Below are 15,796 nucleotides of genomic sequence, written 5' to 3'. Positions count from 1 at the left end.
AATACAGTTCGTTTACTTTGAAACCTCGAACCTCTTTTGATTTAATGCTCGGCTAATGAACAATTTCACGTATTTCAGCACATACACACGCATACTTCATTTCCAATGCAGCAGTTCAAGTTGCAGTCCAGCCAGAGCCTCAAGTGCTTGGAAGGCTGAACCTGGCAGGCAATAACAAGTTGAAGGTACTAGAAACGTAATAGTCAAGCACGTGCTCGCAATATCGCATAAAATAACGAGTTTTTTTTTTTTTTTTTCATGTTCCTTTGGTCTGAGACAGCAGGCTGGAACATATGGTTTTCTGAACGACGTTTTAATTTGTAAGAACACCGAACTAATATTTGATGCGGACAAAGTTACTGCAAGTTACTGCTGCAGCCGGTCACAACCTAAGAATAAATGTAAGCTCCGCCCACAACCGTCGCTATCCCACCCAGAGAAAATTTGCATAAATGTCCCATCCAGTTACATTTACTCGTTTCCGTGACGTCAAGCACCTCTCGCACATTTCAGATAGGCGACTTTCTCAAACACACTCGTATTCGTGTCGCTTGTTTCCGATAAAGGCTTGAGCTTTCGGGCAATTTTCAGCAAAGGTTCCGACTTCATTGCTCAGCCAAACGTATACAATTTTAACAAGGAACGTCGAATTTTTAACGAATAATGTGTGTAGTGTTCACATCAGCCACGATAAAAGTACTTGTGGTTAGAACGGCAACCACCAAGCACGATTCTCTTGCACAAATGAATGGCAGGCGCGCGCATTTTTGGGGGCGGAGCGTGTATGATTCTTAGGTTGTAATCGACTATAGTTTTGACAGCGTCGCGTGCTAAATATGAAACGGAGTACTGTAGTTCTGTTCTCTTTCGTCTGTGTTGTTCTGCGCTATTTTAAACTTTTAAACTCGTATCACCAACTTGCTCAAGGAACTCTAGTGCCTGTAGTTCAATTGACTGGCGCAAATGCTCGGACAGGGACGAAGAACACAGGACGCGGACAAGCGCTTCGTCCCTGCCCGAGCATTTGTGCCAGTCAATTCAACCAATTAGCCCAACATCAAACGCTACTAATTGTAGTGCCCTATTGGTATTCGTCCTTTCAGCGACTTCTCGATGCGACTGGGCTGTGTTTCCCATCCGACATCACGATTTGGCATTTTCGTGCGGTGTCGCAGTTGTCGACTCAGAAGTGGAACGAGTTAGGCACGTGCTGTAGAACTGTCCGATGACTTGTATCATCCTGTCGTAGAGGACACGCTTGACGTCGACTCCGTAGATGAAGTCGACGTGGTTGAATGGGCCAGACCCGACGCGCTCGTCGACGACGATGCTGGAGACGCGGCTGCGGATTCGGTCGACGTCCTGCGGCCTGGAGAGCGTGTCCCCGTGTCCCCAGAATATGGCGACGGGAGCGCGGATCTCCTCCAGGGGATAGCAAGGGGGCGCAGTCTGCGATTAAAAGGGCGTAAAGGGTAAGACTTGCCCACCCCTAAATCGGGAACCCTGCGCGCACGTCTATGTTTGCTACCGTTCAGCATAGGGCGAATAGACAAAGTATAGCGTAGAAATAAAACAGGCATGGAAATAAAAGCAGAGGAGGTGATGAACGAAAGAATTATGGGCTTTCAAGTGGGCCACTCGCTTGCGAAAACCTCAGTGACATTTTGATCGAATTCCTAGTGGAATTCTTTTCTTTTTTTTTTCACTATCGGCAATGCCGTAGTATACTTTGTCTTTATGCCTTTATTTACGTCGCTAGAAGTTTTCTCCTTTACCGCTTGAACTCTAGTATTTTTATGCATTTCGAAAAGAGTGGTTCAAATCAATTCCGACTTACTTTATCGAATATGTTTCGCATTATATGCGTTACAATCGAGTTGGAACTGAACCATCTAGTACACGTTGATTAGTGGGCTAGCCTTAGCCAAAAAAGTGTCTGATTTAAATGACTGACTTAAGAACACACTGTAGAGTGCCGCAAATAGTGTAAGTATGGCTTCAGGCATCGTGTGTCTCGGTGATGAACAGGACAGTTATAGGCAGTGAAAGAGTCCATCGATCACAGAACGATGGTTCGTAACATCGCTTCTCAAAGAAGAGAAGGAACGAGAAAAATGTAACTGAAAGTTTCACGAGTACCATTTACCTAAGCGTAGACTTAAAGGCATGATACTGGCCAAGTCTAACAACAGAACGTACAAATGGTAAGACACTTTAGAAAATTCCAAGGGTCGCCATCGCTAAGAAGACTTGAAGGCGACGGCCTTAATGACGATGCATTAAAGACTGAAACGTCACATCAGAATTCGACGAGCCGTTTGACATGTCGTGCGTCATTTCATGCTTGTTGAGCATTCTCTGGCATTACATACCTATTCGGCCTACCACGCAATCCAACCCGCCACGGTGGTCTAGCGATTACGGTGCTCGACTGCTGACCCGAAGGTCCCGGGATCGAATCCCGGCCGCGGCGGCCGCATTTCCGACAGAAGCGAAAATGCTTGAGGCCCGTGCACTTAGATTTATGTGCACGTTAAAGAACCCCAGGTGGTCGATATTTCTGGAGCCCTCCACTACGGCGTGCCTCATAATCATATCGTGATTTTGGGACGTAAAACCCTGACAATTATTATTACCACACAATCCACTAGGCCCTGACTCAACGTCTTCCATCGCGCGCCCCTTCCGCGTTACTACGTAGCCGTCAGTAGGCTTAGTCACGCGAAGGCCGCAAAGACGTAGTGAATGCGCAACCCGCGTGCTACGAGCCACGCTTCGCATTCGAGTTGTCTTAAAGGTAGTGTAAAGGCAGAACCATATAGAGCGTTTTTGCCGGCGTTTTCCCGGCGTTTCGTACGCCGGCGTCCCTCGACGTCGACGCTACCGGTGACGGTGGCCGAAACGTCCACCTCTGGACGGTCCAGACTAGGGACCCTATCCAGACATCACGGGCGGCAGCGTCGACGCCGGAAGCAGTTCGATGGACTCAGAACCAATCAGCGTGCGGCTGGCAGCGACTTCCGCTACGTAACGGCGTCGTCGCTGCTGCCAAAATGGCTGCCGCCCACCTCGGATCAAATAAGTCGTCGCCGTGCACTGTGCGGCCCTTAAGTTCTCAAGTGATGCTTGTATTTGACCGAGCTTGTTCCCTAGAAGCTTCGACGGCAAAGCGATCGTGATATCTTTGAAGTCTTTCCTAGTGCCGTACTCAAGTTCATCGGTAGGCTTAGCAAGAATGAGTGTATTGGCCGAATACGTGGCCTCAAAGATGTACGGCAGCTTCAAGCTCAGAGGCCATATATTACAAGTTTGTGCTTCTTCTTAATGCCAATAGCTGGCGCTACAAGTCAAATAAAAAAAATAGACTTTTCGGTGGCGTTGTGTCACTGTGACTCGTTTTCTGCACCACAAAACTGCTAATGAGACATAAAAACTATAATCAGGAATATATCTTGTTGGTCCATTGACGGAAACTGTGCACTGCTTTACGAGGTGTCAGGTTCATTCCCTCTGGTCACACTGTGTGACGCTGAACTAACGCTCTTCATATGGTTTGCCGCCCTCTCTGACGGCGTTGATGCGACGACGCCGAGGGACGCAACGCCGGCAAAAGCGCTCTATATGGTTCGGGCTTTAGAGACCCTCGGAATTGTTGCTTCCCTCTGGCTCAACGTGTTTCATGTTTTTACCAGGTCACGCTCAAGGTCGTTGCATGATGGGTTACTTCAGGCGGTTGCCTTAATACTTCAACTGAAGCGACGGGAAAGCTGTTAAACATATAGTTCTGGATTTTACGGGCGAAAACAATGATGGGGTTATGAGGCACGACGGAGTGAGGGACTCCGGGTTACTTTTGACTGCCTGGGGTTCTTTAATGTGCACCTAAATCAAGGCACACAGGGGTTCTTACATTTGGCCTTCCCATTGAAATGCTGCCGCCACGGCCGAGAATCGAACCCGCGTCCTCGAGCTCACGAGCGCACACCCGGCCAGTTCCAACGCCAGCTATAGAGAAAGCCGTTACACCACTATTGATCTCTGATGTAGATGTAGAACCTTAAAATTTGGCTCACATCCACCCTGGGGGATTGGGATACTGCTAAGAATCGGGTAACTAAGATAAAATATTGAAAATGTAGAAAAGAGCAGAATTTGTCCTTTTGTTTAATAAGAATATTTCTGATCAGAATTATTATTTGACAATAAAAAATTAGGGGTCGAATTGATGCTTACCTGACGGTAGATTTCCTTGTTCTTCGCTGCGCCGTAGTCGTACTTGCAGAAACGGCCAGTTTTGACAAGCTGCACAGGGGTCAAAGTGTTGAATATTAGTGTGAGTTTTTCCTTACATATCCTTATTATAAACATATTTGAAATGTAAAACAATTTTATCTCAAAAATAAGGTGCCGCCCGTTTCATGGCCGATCCCCCACAGTGGGTTGCGCCAGGTTGACAAGGTCCAGCCAACCAACCAATCAATGAAAACGATAAATAAATTAAATTCTGACCATCCAGTGCTCGAAGGTTGTTGACGCTCCCAGTTTACGTTAATGCTTTTGCGAGCCTAATCTATAACGTCGTGCAGTTAGTCTTTTTTGCAGAGTCTATGTTGGTAGATAATAGTTCGTTCTACAGGGTGTTTCAGCTAACTTGCGCCAAGTATACTTAATTTCGCGCACTCTAAAGAAAAGCTGGAGAAATGTTAGCAGCTAGGGCAGCTATCTTAACACAGATGAAATAATCCGACGTTGCTGAACAAACGTTACAACTTTCCTATTGAATATTTTTTTGTTAGAGTTGCTATTTTAAAGGTTAATTAAGGAATCTTTGTTAATTGCGCTGCTAACCGGATTGACGGTTATCTTAGCATGCATGAAATATCCCGAGGTTTCAGAACAAATCCTACAACTTTTGCCTTGAAGGTTTTTCGCTATAGTTATTAAGAAGTTAATTAAGCAATAATTGTTAATTATCCAGCTTGGTGGATAGGAGAAAATGCCCTGATGTGGTGCGTACAGCTCACAACAAGACTCGGTCAATTCGACACGCTTAGGGCGCGTGTTTGTAATACTATAGGCGCAAGTTAACCGAAACACCCTGTATCACGGTGTATTCGATTTGACTGCACTTTTTGAACCTGCTCTCGAGAGTGTCGTGCACGATGACGCACGAGTTCCTGTCGAGTAAGCGCAGTGCGGCATCTGCGGACCTCGAAACCTTTGCAATTTTTTGGGGGAGGGGCCGCATTGGGAACGTTTTTTTTAACACGAAAGTGTTTTATGCCGGGGTCCACCAAGTACTTCCGTTACGGATATGACGTTGATAAAATGGACGCCAACGGGTGAGAAAGAAAAAAAAACAAGAAAAAGGTCCGGCGCTGGGAATCGAACCCACGACCTTGCGGCCGCGATGGTAAGCGCCCAGTGGCGTAGGCAGGATTTTTTTTTTTTTGGGGGGGGCACCTTTTTGATCTGACATGGGGTCTGCGCAGATAAGTTTGGTCGAGCGTCATTTTTTGCTCTGTATTCTGTGGGGAAAATTTTCACGGGGGGGGGGGGGGGCATGGGCCCGGTGTGCCACCCCCTGGCTACGCCACTGTAAGCGCCCGACGCTCAACCGACTAAGCTACCTTGACCGATGCTGGACACTTCACGAACGCGCCTTATATCTTCCACACATTCTCTCTCGCATGGCGCTCTGTTGGCAGTGTACGTAGGCGGGGCGGGGCAGGACGGAGCGGGGCGGTGCCGCCGTCTGTGAGAGGTGAAAAGAAGTAATGCGTCACGATCGACACTTACCAGCGCTTACTGCGAGATTGCACGCGATATCGGAGGTCATGGTTAAAGCGTCTCGATACCAGCGAGGGACAATGGCCGCGCTGGCATCGCCGAGGCACCCTAGACGCAGTTACGTTCTTTGCCTTTCGCTTCGTGTTAGCGTGCGCCAGCTCATCGAAGTAGTGGAGCTTCCACATGCACCAAAAAGATTTCTCCGCCGCCGACTGCTTCGATTGCGAAAGCACCGGCTGACATAACTGCTGCAATACACGTTGCAGAAAGGACACGATTTCGACGGGCAAATGCCGTGCCTTGGTGTGCGAGACAGAGGCCAGTGGGACGCACGCGCTTGCGGTTCAAACTACGAACCTCTGCCTCCCGTGTTGCTGAAGAGCAGTGTGGTAGTGTATGCATGAGCGCAGGCATCGGTTACCCATTACTAGAAAGCGCACACCCTGCCGTTTCTCTCCTTAACTGACGACGTTTTGAAGAAGTGCATATCGGGTACCAGTATTGATTATGAGCTTGTTAATGTAATCTTTACGCGGAATTCGCGATTCGCCGAGTCCAAGTATATGTTCACAACTTCAGCTACCACAACGGTTTAATCATGATCATGCATGGGCGTTAGTCGTCGCGACGGAGACATGCCACTAGGCGTCAACATGGGTGCATACATTTCAAACGGTGATATAGCTGCCAAACACGAATAGACATTGTACGAGCTTTCATATATCACATGCATAACGTTAAGCGCAATACCGAATCGACGAGGACGGGACAGGGAGTGACACACACACAAGCGCTAACTTTCAACAATGCTTTATTGTGAGCCGGATCACTGCATAAATACATGAAAATTGCGGACATCAGGCATGCGCAAATGTGAAGGATCTAGAAATGACAATTCTTTTCTGGACAATGATAATGAAGGTGCGCTGACACAATCTTGGCCTAACTCGTGTATGGTGGCTGATTCAACTATCAACCGCGTGGTCTCATCTTTGTGCGTGCGTACGACAGAGCACTCATGAAAAGCAGGCGAACACCCACACGTGCTGCAATGCGCGGTTAACAAACCATCGCCACCCTTCTTTACATTGTTTTTGTGTTCTCTAAGCCTGTCGTTAAGGCAGCGCCCTGTCTGCCCCACGTAGAATTTCCCACACGAAAGGGGGAGCTTGTACACGACCCCTTCTTTGCATTCCACGTGGCGAACTCTGTGATTTTTTACGCAGCCGCGCGCTTTGTGAGCAGTTGGGTTGCTGAGCCTGCACAGCTTTCCCAGCTTGTTTGGAGCTGTAAAAGCGACGCCAATGTTTGCTCGAGCGCCCACTTTTTTAAGTTGTGGGAAATCTTGTGAAGGTATGGCATGACAGCGAACTTCTTGCGGGAATTCTCACCTGCGGCGGCGTTCTGTTGGCGACTTGAAGGCTTTTTGAGCAGGGATTCTGCCACTGACACCAGAAGGTGGTCAGGGTAGCCTGCTTGTGCGAGGCGAGCCCTTTTGGCGATCAAGACTGGTTGTCATTAAATGGCGGCATGATTTGTCTATAGCGTTGTCAAGGCAGTGCCTGACGACGCTCCTCTTGACTAATTTCGAGTGGGATGACGAAAACGGCAGCAAAGGTTTGTTTCCCCTTGGATCATACAACCAGCACGTGTGTGTGTCGTGAAAATACAATCGAACATCTAAAAACTTAAGGGAACCGTTCTCTCCCGGGACTTCGTGAGTAAGCTGCAATGGCTCTAGGCAGTCACGGACAAGTGTGAGTAGGTTAGAAACTTCCGATTCAAATGAACCTTTGTCACAATTCATTAAAAACAGGTAGTCGTCAACGTATCTAAAACATTTAAAAACACTAGTCCCAGTGAGATGCGTCTGCAGGGTTCTGTTGAGGCTACCTAAAAACAAGTCGCTTAATATGGGCGCGATACAGGACCCTATACAGATGCCTTGCTTCTGGATAAAAGGCTTTCCGTCCCAAAGGATGTAAGTGGAATCCAGGTAAGTAGCTAAAAGGTCTAAGAAGTTTCTAGACGAAATGCCAGAAGCGTCCTTAAAATCTATCCAGCCGAAATGAACTAGAGCCCTCTTGATACATTCGAGCAAGGCAGTGCGGGGCAACGAGTAGTAGAGATCTTTGATATCAATAGATATGGCACACAGCCCTTCGTTAGTCCGGGGGGCAATAGCGTCCAAGACGTCTTGCGACTTTTTTATGAGGAACGGGTCATTTACTTCTAGTAACTTCAGCTTTTCTTGAAGGAACATTGCTAAGGCCTTCTGCCACGTGCCTATCTGACACACACACGTGCTGGTTGTATGATCCAAGGGGAAACAAACCTTTGCTGCCGTTTTCGTCATCCCACTCGAAATTAGTCAAGAGGAGCGTCGTCAGGCACTGCCTTGACAACGCTATAGACAAATCATGCCGCCATTTAATGACAACCAGTCTTGATCGCCAAAAGGCTCGCCTCGCACAAGCAGGCTACCCTGACCACCTTCTGGTGTCAGTGGCAGAATCCCTGCTCAAAAAAGCCTTCAAGTCGCCAACAGAACGCCGCCGCAGGTGAGAATTCCCCGCAAGAAGTTCGCTGTCATGCCATACCTTCACAAGATTTCCCACAACTTAAAAAAAGTGGGCGCTCGAGCAAACATTGGCGTCGCTTTTACAGCTCCAAACAAGCTGGGAAAGCTGTGCAGGCTCAGCAACCCAACTGCTCACAAAGCGCGCGGCTGCGTAAAAAATCACAGAGTTCGCCACGTGGAATGCAAAGAAGGGGTCGTGTACAAGCTCCCCCTTTCGTGTGGGAAATTCTACGTGGGGCAGACAGGGCGCTGCCTTAACGACAGGCTTAGAGAACACAAAAACAATGTAAAGAAGGGTGGCGATGGTTTGTTAACCGCGCATTGCAGCACGTGTGGGTGTTCGCCTGCTTTTCATGAGTGCTCTGTCGTACGCACGCACAAAGATGAGACCACGCGGTTGATAGTTGAATCAGCCACCATACACGAGTTAGGCCAAGATTGTGTCAGCGCACCTTCATTATCATTGTCCAGAAAAGAATTGTCATTTCTAGATCCTTCACATTTGCGCATGCCTGATGTCCGCAATTTTCATGTATTTATGCAGTGATCCGGCTCACAATAAAGCATTGTTGAAAGTTAGCGCTTGTGTGTGTGTCACTCCCTGTCCCGTCCTCGTCGATTCGGTATTGCGCTTAACGTTATGCATATGTCGCACCAACAAGGCCAAAGATCCACCCTTGCTAATTTCATATATCACTACACAATAAGCACTACTTCTGTGAAGACATGTTTCATTTTCGTGTTATACCGATTTCTATGGCGGAGGGATCAGCCATGTTTTTTTTCTCTTTTAGACTAAAGTTTTCGGATTTGTGCACTTTCAATATGCCTACATGACATATAAAAAGACGAGACAAAACAAAAACATCGAGCCTACATGCAGGTTCGATCTGTCGTGGAGCCACCCTCCGCTTTTAGCCCAAGATCACGCATGAAACATATCATCATCGTCATCATCATCAGCCTGAGTGCGCCCACTGCAGGGCAAAGGCCTCTCCCATGTTTCACCAATCAACCCCGTCCTGTGCTTGCTGGAGCTACGTATCCCCGCAAACTTCTTAATCTCATCCGCCCACCTAGCTTTCTGCCTCCCTCTCTCGCCCTTGCCTTCTCTTGGAATCCAGTATGTTACTCTCAATGACCAGTGGTTATCTTGTCTGCGCGCTACATGCCCTGCCCACGCCCATTTCTTCTTCTCGATTTCGACTATGATGTCCTTTTTGTTCCCTGACCCATTCTGCTCTCTTCCTGTCCCCTAAGGTTACACCTATCATTTTCCTTTCCATGACTCGCTGCGTCGTCCTCAATTTAAGTTGAGCCCATTAGACACATAGGGCAGTCAAACCGAAGAGATTTTGTGTCACCTTTGCCTTTCCCGTTTATGACAGTGTTCTTCCCCCCAGCACACGCGGCGAAAATATGTATTCTTGCCTGAGCGAAGTGCAGCAGATTCTTCCACGATGTACCGGCGGGTACCTGGCGCAAGTAGACATGAAGGCGGCTCTGCGGCGTTTAGGAACGAAACAGCGATCACTAGCAAGCCACGGCTGCAATCCTTGCATAAGAGCCAACTTTACAGCAATACAGATACTTTAAAGTGCTTCATTAGAGTTGTCACAAAAACAGTGTGTTCTGTAGCAAGATCGAGTGCACCACGCGTTGCTTATTTTTAGCTCGAAGCTCGAGAACGAGCCAGCGCAGAAAAAAAATTTATAGAATAAGCGTTTGCGCTGTCTATCTTTGCGCGCTCCGACCCGCCGCGGTGGTCAAGTGGTGATCATGATAGAGAGTGCTTAACAGCGCAAACGACAGGAGGGGATAGAAGAGAGGAAACACATCGCGAAAAGGATGCTTGAATCTGCCACTATAATTCACGGTATTTTCATTTCCACCTGGGTCAATTCACACGTTCTGGCCAGCTGTCGGTCTCTTTAAAGAACCCCAGGTTGTCTAAATTATCGGGAACCCCCCCCCCCTCCCCCAGTACGACGTGCTTCATAATCATGTCGTAGTTTTGGCACGTAATGCCCTAGAAATTATTAATTTCCGCTTACCACGTTGAACATCACGGACGGTCCAAAGATGGTGCTCCAGACGGACTCGCAGAGAGACAGCGACTCCTGCATGCGACAGGGCTTGTCCGCGATCTTCTTCCACAGGGGTTTCTGCCCCAATATTTCGCCCATCTTAAGCACCGCGCTGCGGATCTTCGTTCCGTTCCGTGCATAGAGATAAAAAATTCATTTAAGCACGGACTCCTACTGCGATCTAGTGCGTAAAACAATATCTTCAACAGCCTAAACTAACCAACGTATGACAACATTAGCTGACAGTAACCATCATTCGCCAGCACAAGCCGACAACAGTTTCAGACATACAGCGAACAGTAGTCGACATTAACAAGTAATTTATTTATTTATTTATTTATTTATTTATTTATTTATTTATTTATTTATTTACTTATTTATTTATTTATTTAATGGGATCAATAAACATCCGCGATTTTGGCCAATGGCGCGTTTGAATATATGGAGTCTATGAGGATTTTCACAACCGGCCGGTATGATTGTAGAACTCTGGTGCTGACCACTGCCGCTATTGCGCGAGCAAGTGCGGTAGGCCAGGTGCTGGTAGTATGGCCAGGACGCCCGTTACCGTTCACCGCTAATCATTATACCCAAAATCGGCCCACTTAACGTAACGCGTATAGCGCGGTGCATTGCGAACGGACCGAGGCATGCGTATACTAACCAAAGAATGCCTTCGCATGAATAAATTTTGGAGTTTTAGGGCACGCCATTAGTGGGGGACAGCGGTATAATTTCGACCAACTGTGCTTCTGCAACTCGTCATGACTGTAACGTTACCAACTTGGCAGTTACTACCTGCACTTACTACATATGTAGTCAATGTTGTGACACGAATTTACTACCTAATCATCATCATAATTATCAGCCTACTTTACGTCTACTTCAGGACGAAGGCCTCTCCCAATGATCTACCTAAAAAGTTACAAAATGCCACTACATTTTTTTAAGAGTTTGGGTGACTTTTGTTTGAATCCCGACGATTTATGCCTCTCTGTACTTGCCTCAGCGATATTGCACTCAAAGAATGGTTTCCAGGAGCTCTCCAGAGGGACATTATTTTTTACAACGAAATTGTTTCTTGCCGGACGTCACCAAGAATTTACCGACGTCACGTCGGTAAATTATTCACGTTATGTCTGTGAGGGAAACGACATCAAATAAATGATGTCATTAATATCGCACGCAAGTTAAGTTGTCTAACATTCACTTGAGATCCTGAGAAAAAAAATGATGGCTGATTCCTCCGTCATAGGAATCGATGTAACACGAAAGTGAAACGTGTCGTCACAGAAGTAGTTGATTGTCTATAGTTCATTAGTATGTGAGAGCTTTTGTACAATGTCTACTGTTGTTTGACCGATATAACACCGCCTGATGTGGACACACTCACGTTGACGCCTAGAGAGAGAGAGAGAGAGAGAAAGAGAGAGAGATAGATAGACATTATTTTTGTCCTTGCTGGGGTCAAGGGAAGCGGGGGCCGGGAGACTAGCCCTACCGCAGCCCCCCTTCCTCAGGCGGCGGCCAGACCTTGGGTCTCGGCGGCGTCTTCGGCCAGCCGGAATGCCCAGAGTTGGTCATCCGGGCACGCGCTGAGCAGCATAGCCTCCCACTGCTCGGGCGTGGTTATCTTAAATTTAGGGTTCTTGCTGTGTTTGATGGTGTGTGTCGCTGCGGGACATGCCCAGGCGCCTAGAGGCACATCTCCGTACCGACGCCTAATGCCCATGATCATGATTTCACCCTTGCGGTAGCTGAAGTTCTTAACATATACGTGGGCACCGCATATGGTGAATCCCGCGCAAAGATGGCATCAAAAATCACATAATAAACACAGATACTCGGTATGCACTCCTTCAAAGCGTCGTGAAACGCAAAGAGAAACGCTACGCGCGTCGTGTCTTCCATCTAGCCTGGCCGTCAGTTCTCACAGAGCGAGCGGGCGTCGGAGAGCGTCGGAGAGCTATATTTTGATATGGGTGGATGCTATGAGCGAGGCTTGGGCTAAAGCCGCCACCTCGCGGGCTGTTAAAGCGTTGAAGAAATTACACGTCTATTGGAAACGCGCCGAAGGGGACGGTCGTAGCAACGGCGCGTTTTTTTGTTTTTGTTTTTCGAGCCTGGTCACGCATGTCACCGCGCCGTTATAAAGGGGACGCTCATAGCATCCATCCATCCATCCATCCATCCATCCATCCATCCATCCATCCATCCATCCATCCATCCATCCATCCATCCATCCATCCATCCATCCATCCATCCCATCCCATCCCATCCCATCCCATCCAAGAGCACTGTGAGAGGAAAGTGTGAAATATAAAAGGCGTGTTCATGTAGCTACCGTTATGTGTTTGGCAGTAGCTCGGTGGTCTAAATGTCCGCCAGCCGTCGTCGCGGACCGAGAGGTCATGGGTTCGACTCCTCTCAACGGAACTTTTCGTATAGTTTTTTTTCTTTGCCATCTGATGACGTTCATTTTGCTAATGTATTTCCGTGACGGAAATACGTCATGAAAGTATTGATGGACCCCGGCATAAAACACGTTCGTGTTAAAAAAAATCATTGAACAGAGAATGTCACTAGAGCCAACGTTTCGACAAGTGGACGTGTCCTCTTCAAGGCAGCAGTGTCGAAACTTTGACTTCAGCTACATTCCCTGTTTAACCCTTTGTGTCCCACGGCCAATCCAGTTGCGTAAGTAAATATTTTTTACGTATATGCAATTACAATACATACGAAAGTAGGAATAAACCAAAAACCTGGAAATTTTAGCATTAGTTCTTGAAGAAAACAAGTGTCCACATATGTGGACGCTGGGAACACCAGTGACACTGATTCCATCACCCTTCTATATCGTACATGGGAAGTTTGCTTGCCAACTGCCCTGTTTCGATGCACTAGTAATTATCATCATCGCTACTTCTTACCATAATCAACGCTTTCATCATCAGCTCAACGCGTTCATTATTAAAATCATCATCATCGTCATCATAAACGTTCACGTGGCCGCTTGCTAACGGCTCTGATTCAACACTTCCATCATAACCGTTCATTGTCGCCATCATCAACGCGTTAATCCTCATGTTCACCACCACCGCCATTCAAGGGCCATTTGTTTGCCCACAGCTCCACTTCAGAGTGTTCCTATCATCTTCATCGTCGTTGATCATCATTGCGTTCGTCGTCGTTGATCACCAGTGCGTTCATGGTTACGTTCAAACTGAATGCTTTCATCACCAGCAGTAGCATTATTGAAGAAGCCTTTGCTTGTTGATGGCTCTGTTTCAACGCGCTAATTATCGGTGCTCTCCAAATCGGAACAATCGCTTCCGCTGGTCAGCTTGAAAATTATGGCATTTATATATTCATCACTTAATCTACGTCCCTAATAAAGCAAATAAATTCTAAATAACTTCTAAACGGCGTATTTAGCTATAATGCACTCGAATTTATAACTCTAATTTTGAGCACTAAATGTTGGTGCGCATGAAAGCAACAGACTAGGTACAGCAAGGTTAGCGGAAGTGAAGGAATTCATAATCCAGCTTCAAGGCTCTTGCGCAAGGCTGCTCGACGTACCAGTTTCTTGTGACTTTTAAACCCGATGTAAACATACAAATCCTGCTCGGATCGCGAAAAGGATGCTTGAATCTGTAATTATAATTCACGGTCTTTTCATTTCCGCCAGGAACGTGTGAATCCGCTCTGTCCAGTTGTCAGTCCCTTTAAGTCAGTGTAACTGCTCGAATTTTTTTCGCTCGTCCGTTCTACTAAATTAGAACGCTGAACTAATTAATCCAAATGCAAGTATAGTTCTGAAGATACTCACCGATGGTCTCTCGGACAGCGCTAACAACTGCTGCCTTGCAATGAAAATCGCGTGAACTGGTGTGGCCACCGGGGCCAGCGCCACGAAGAGGCCCACCTGCACAATAATGCATGACGTCAGCGTCAAGCCAGTTTGAAACAAGTTTAGTGTCACCAATACAAGCAGCAGGATAGCGCTCCTTCTATAATGCATAATCACCAATGCAATATACTGCATTATGTAACTTCAAACGAATTGCGTCTTCATTGTACCCTGTGTGTAGTATTCGGGAACGCATAGCACCCTAAATCGGATTTTCCAGACTACTTAACCTAGAAAGAAGAGCCTTAATGTGCGGACCGATCATTCATCAAAGATAGTCATATCTTGAACTATGACATGTTTTATTATCATGAACAAATACTGCCTGTGCATTTTGTGCACTTAGATTAAAGAGAGCATGGTTGAAGTTTTCAGAAACATGGACTTATCGAAACAGTTTATTTAGTGCTGCGGTGTGTTTTGTGTATGTTCTGTATCTATCGCACACAGTGCATACTTTATCGTACACAGCTGGAATAGCATGCTAGGTGTATCGCCAAGCAAACTTTCCAGTACTCATTAAACAACCCACCGTCCCGTCGTCTTTTACATCCTGTCTTTCCAGCGCTACGACGCCATTTATAACCAATTTCTCTTTCTTATCTTATCAGAGTGAACATTAACAAAAAGGGAAATTTGCTCATGACATTTTTCTAGTGCTTTTGCGTTGTTGACGGATATTCCCCTACCGCTGTAAGTCAGTAAATATGGCGTTCAACAAGTCAACGTAAGGTCGCATCCTCGACGGGTAGCCGGAGCGGCTGAATTCAGATGAAGCTAGGGGAAAAAGAAAACAAAAAAGCAAAGAGAAAAGAAGACGCTTGTTAGTCACATCAGCACAAAGCATCAGCACGAGCACGACGCAACAGTCAAAGGAAAGCTGGTGGCTTATTGTTCAAAGTTATTTTTCTTAATTTTCATCAATTTGTACTTTAATTCTGGCTACTGTCACAATAGCCAGTGGCGTCACGCCACTCGTTGTAATAACAGTCGCTGAGAGATAAAAGAAATAAATAACTCGCGTTGGCTGTAAACTGAGAGGTCGTCTCATGCCCTATACAACGCATTGTTACTGACCCCTCCCTCCCCGTTTCCCCAATACAAGTAGACTTACAGCGCGATGACACAAGACGCTTGTTTCATTAATAAAGCTGAGGTGTCTCTTCGCGTCTTCCCTTCGTATTTTGCTCTGTAGGGATTATTGGCCAATTCACCGTTCTCGGAATACATTGTGAATGCTGATGATTTTACCGTACCTTATCATTGTAGGCGGGCACCGACGACAGTAAGCCAAACATGATGAGCGTCCCCTGGGAGTGGCCGATGTAGCCCAGTCTGGAGTTGCCCGTCTCTCGGAGCACATAGTCGATCATGGCAGGGACATCGTATTCGATCATCTGATCGAACCTGAGTTCACACAGGTGA

The 15,796-nt window shown here is 46.9% G+C and overlaps 1 protein-coding gene across 1 annotated transcript in view; it reads right to left on the bottom strand.

Annotated features, from left to right (window-relative positions):
* Positions 1-1,108: 1,108 nt before the first annotated feature.
* The window catches only part of LOC119405367 (gastric triacylglycerol lipase), a 32,611-nt gene continuing 17,923 nt past the window's right edge, over positions 1,109-15,796 (bottom strand). The window contains exons 4-8 of the mRNA XM_037672204.2: positions 15,628-15,778; positions 14,291-14,386; positions 10,426-10,536; positions 4,234-4,302; positions 1,109-1,449 (exon numbers count right to left, since the gene is read on the bottom strand). Of these exons, the coding sequence (XP_037528132.1) occupies positions 1,144-1,449; positions 4,234-4,302; positions 10,426-10,536; positions 14,291-14,386; positions 15,628-15,778 (733 nt within the window). The 3' untranslated portion in view covers positions 1,109-1,143. The remainder of the gene's footprint in view (positions 1,450-4,233; positions 4,303-10,425; positions 10,537-14,290; positions 14,387-15,627; positions 15,779-15,796) is intronic.

This window comes from Rhipicephalus sanguineus, chromosome 9 (assembly GCF_013339695.2).
Source record: "Rhipicephalus sanguineus isolate Rsan-2018 chromosome 9, BIME_Rsan_1.4, whole genome shotgun sequence".
NCBI lineage: Eukaryota > Metazoa > Arthropoda > Arachnida > Ixodida > Ixodidae > Rhipicephalus > Rhipicephalus sanguineus.
This window is presented reverse-complemented; position numbering and strand designations above follow the sequence as displayed.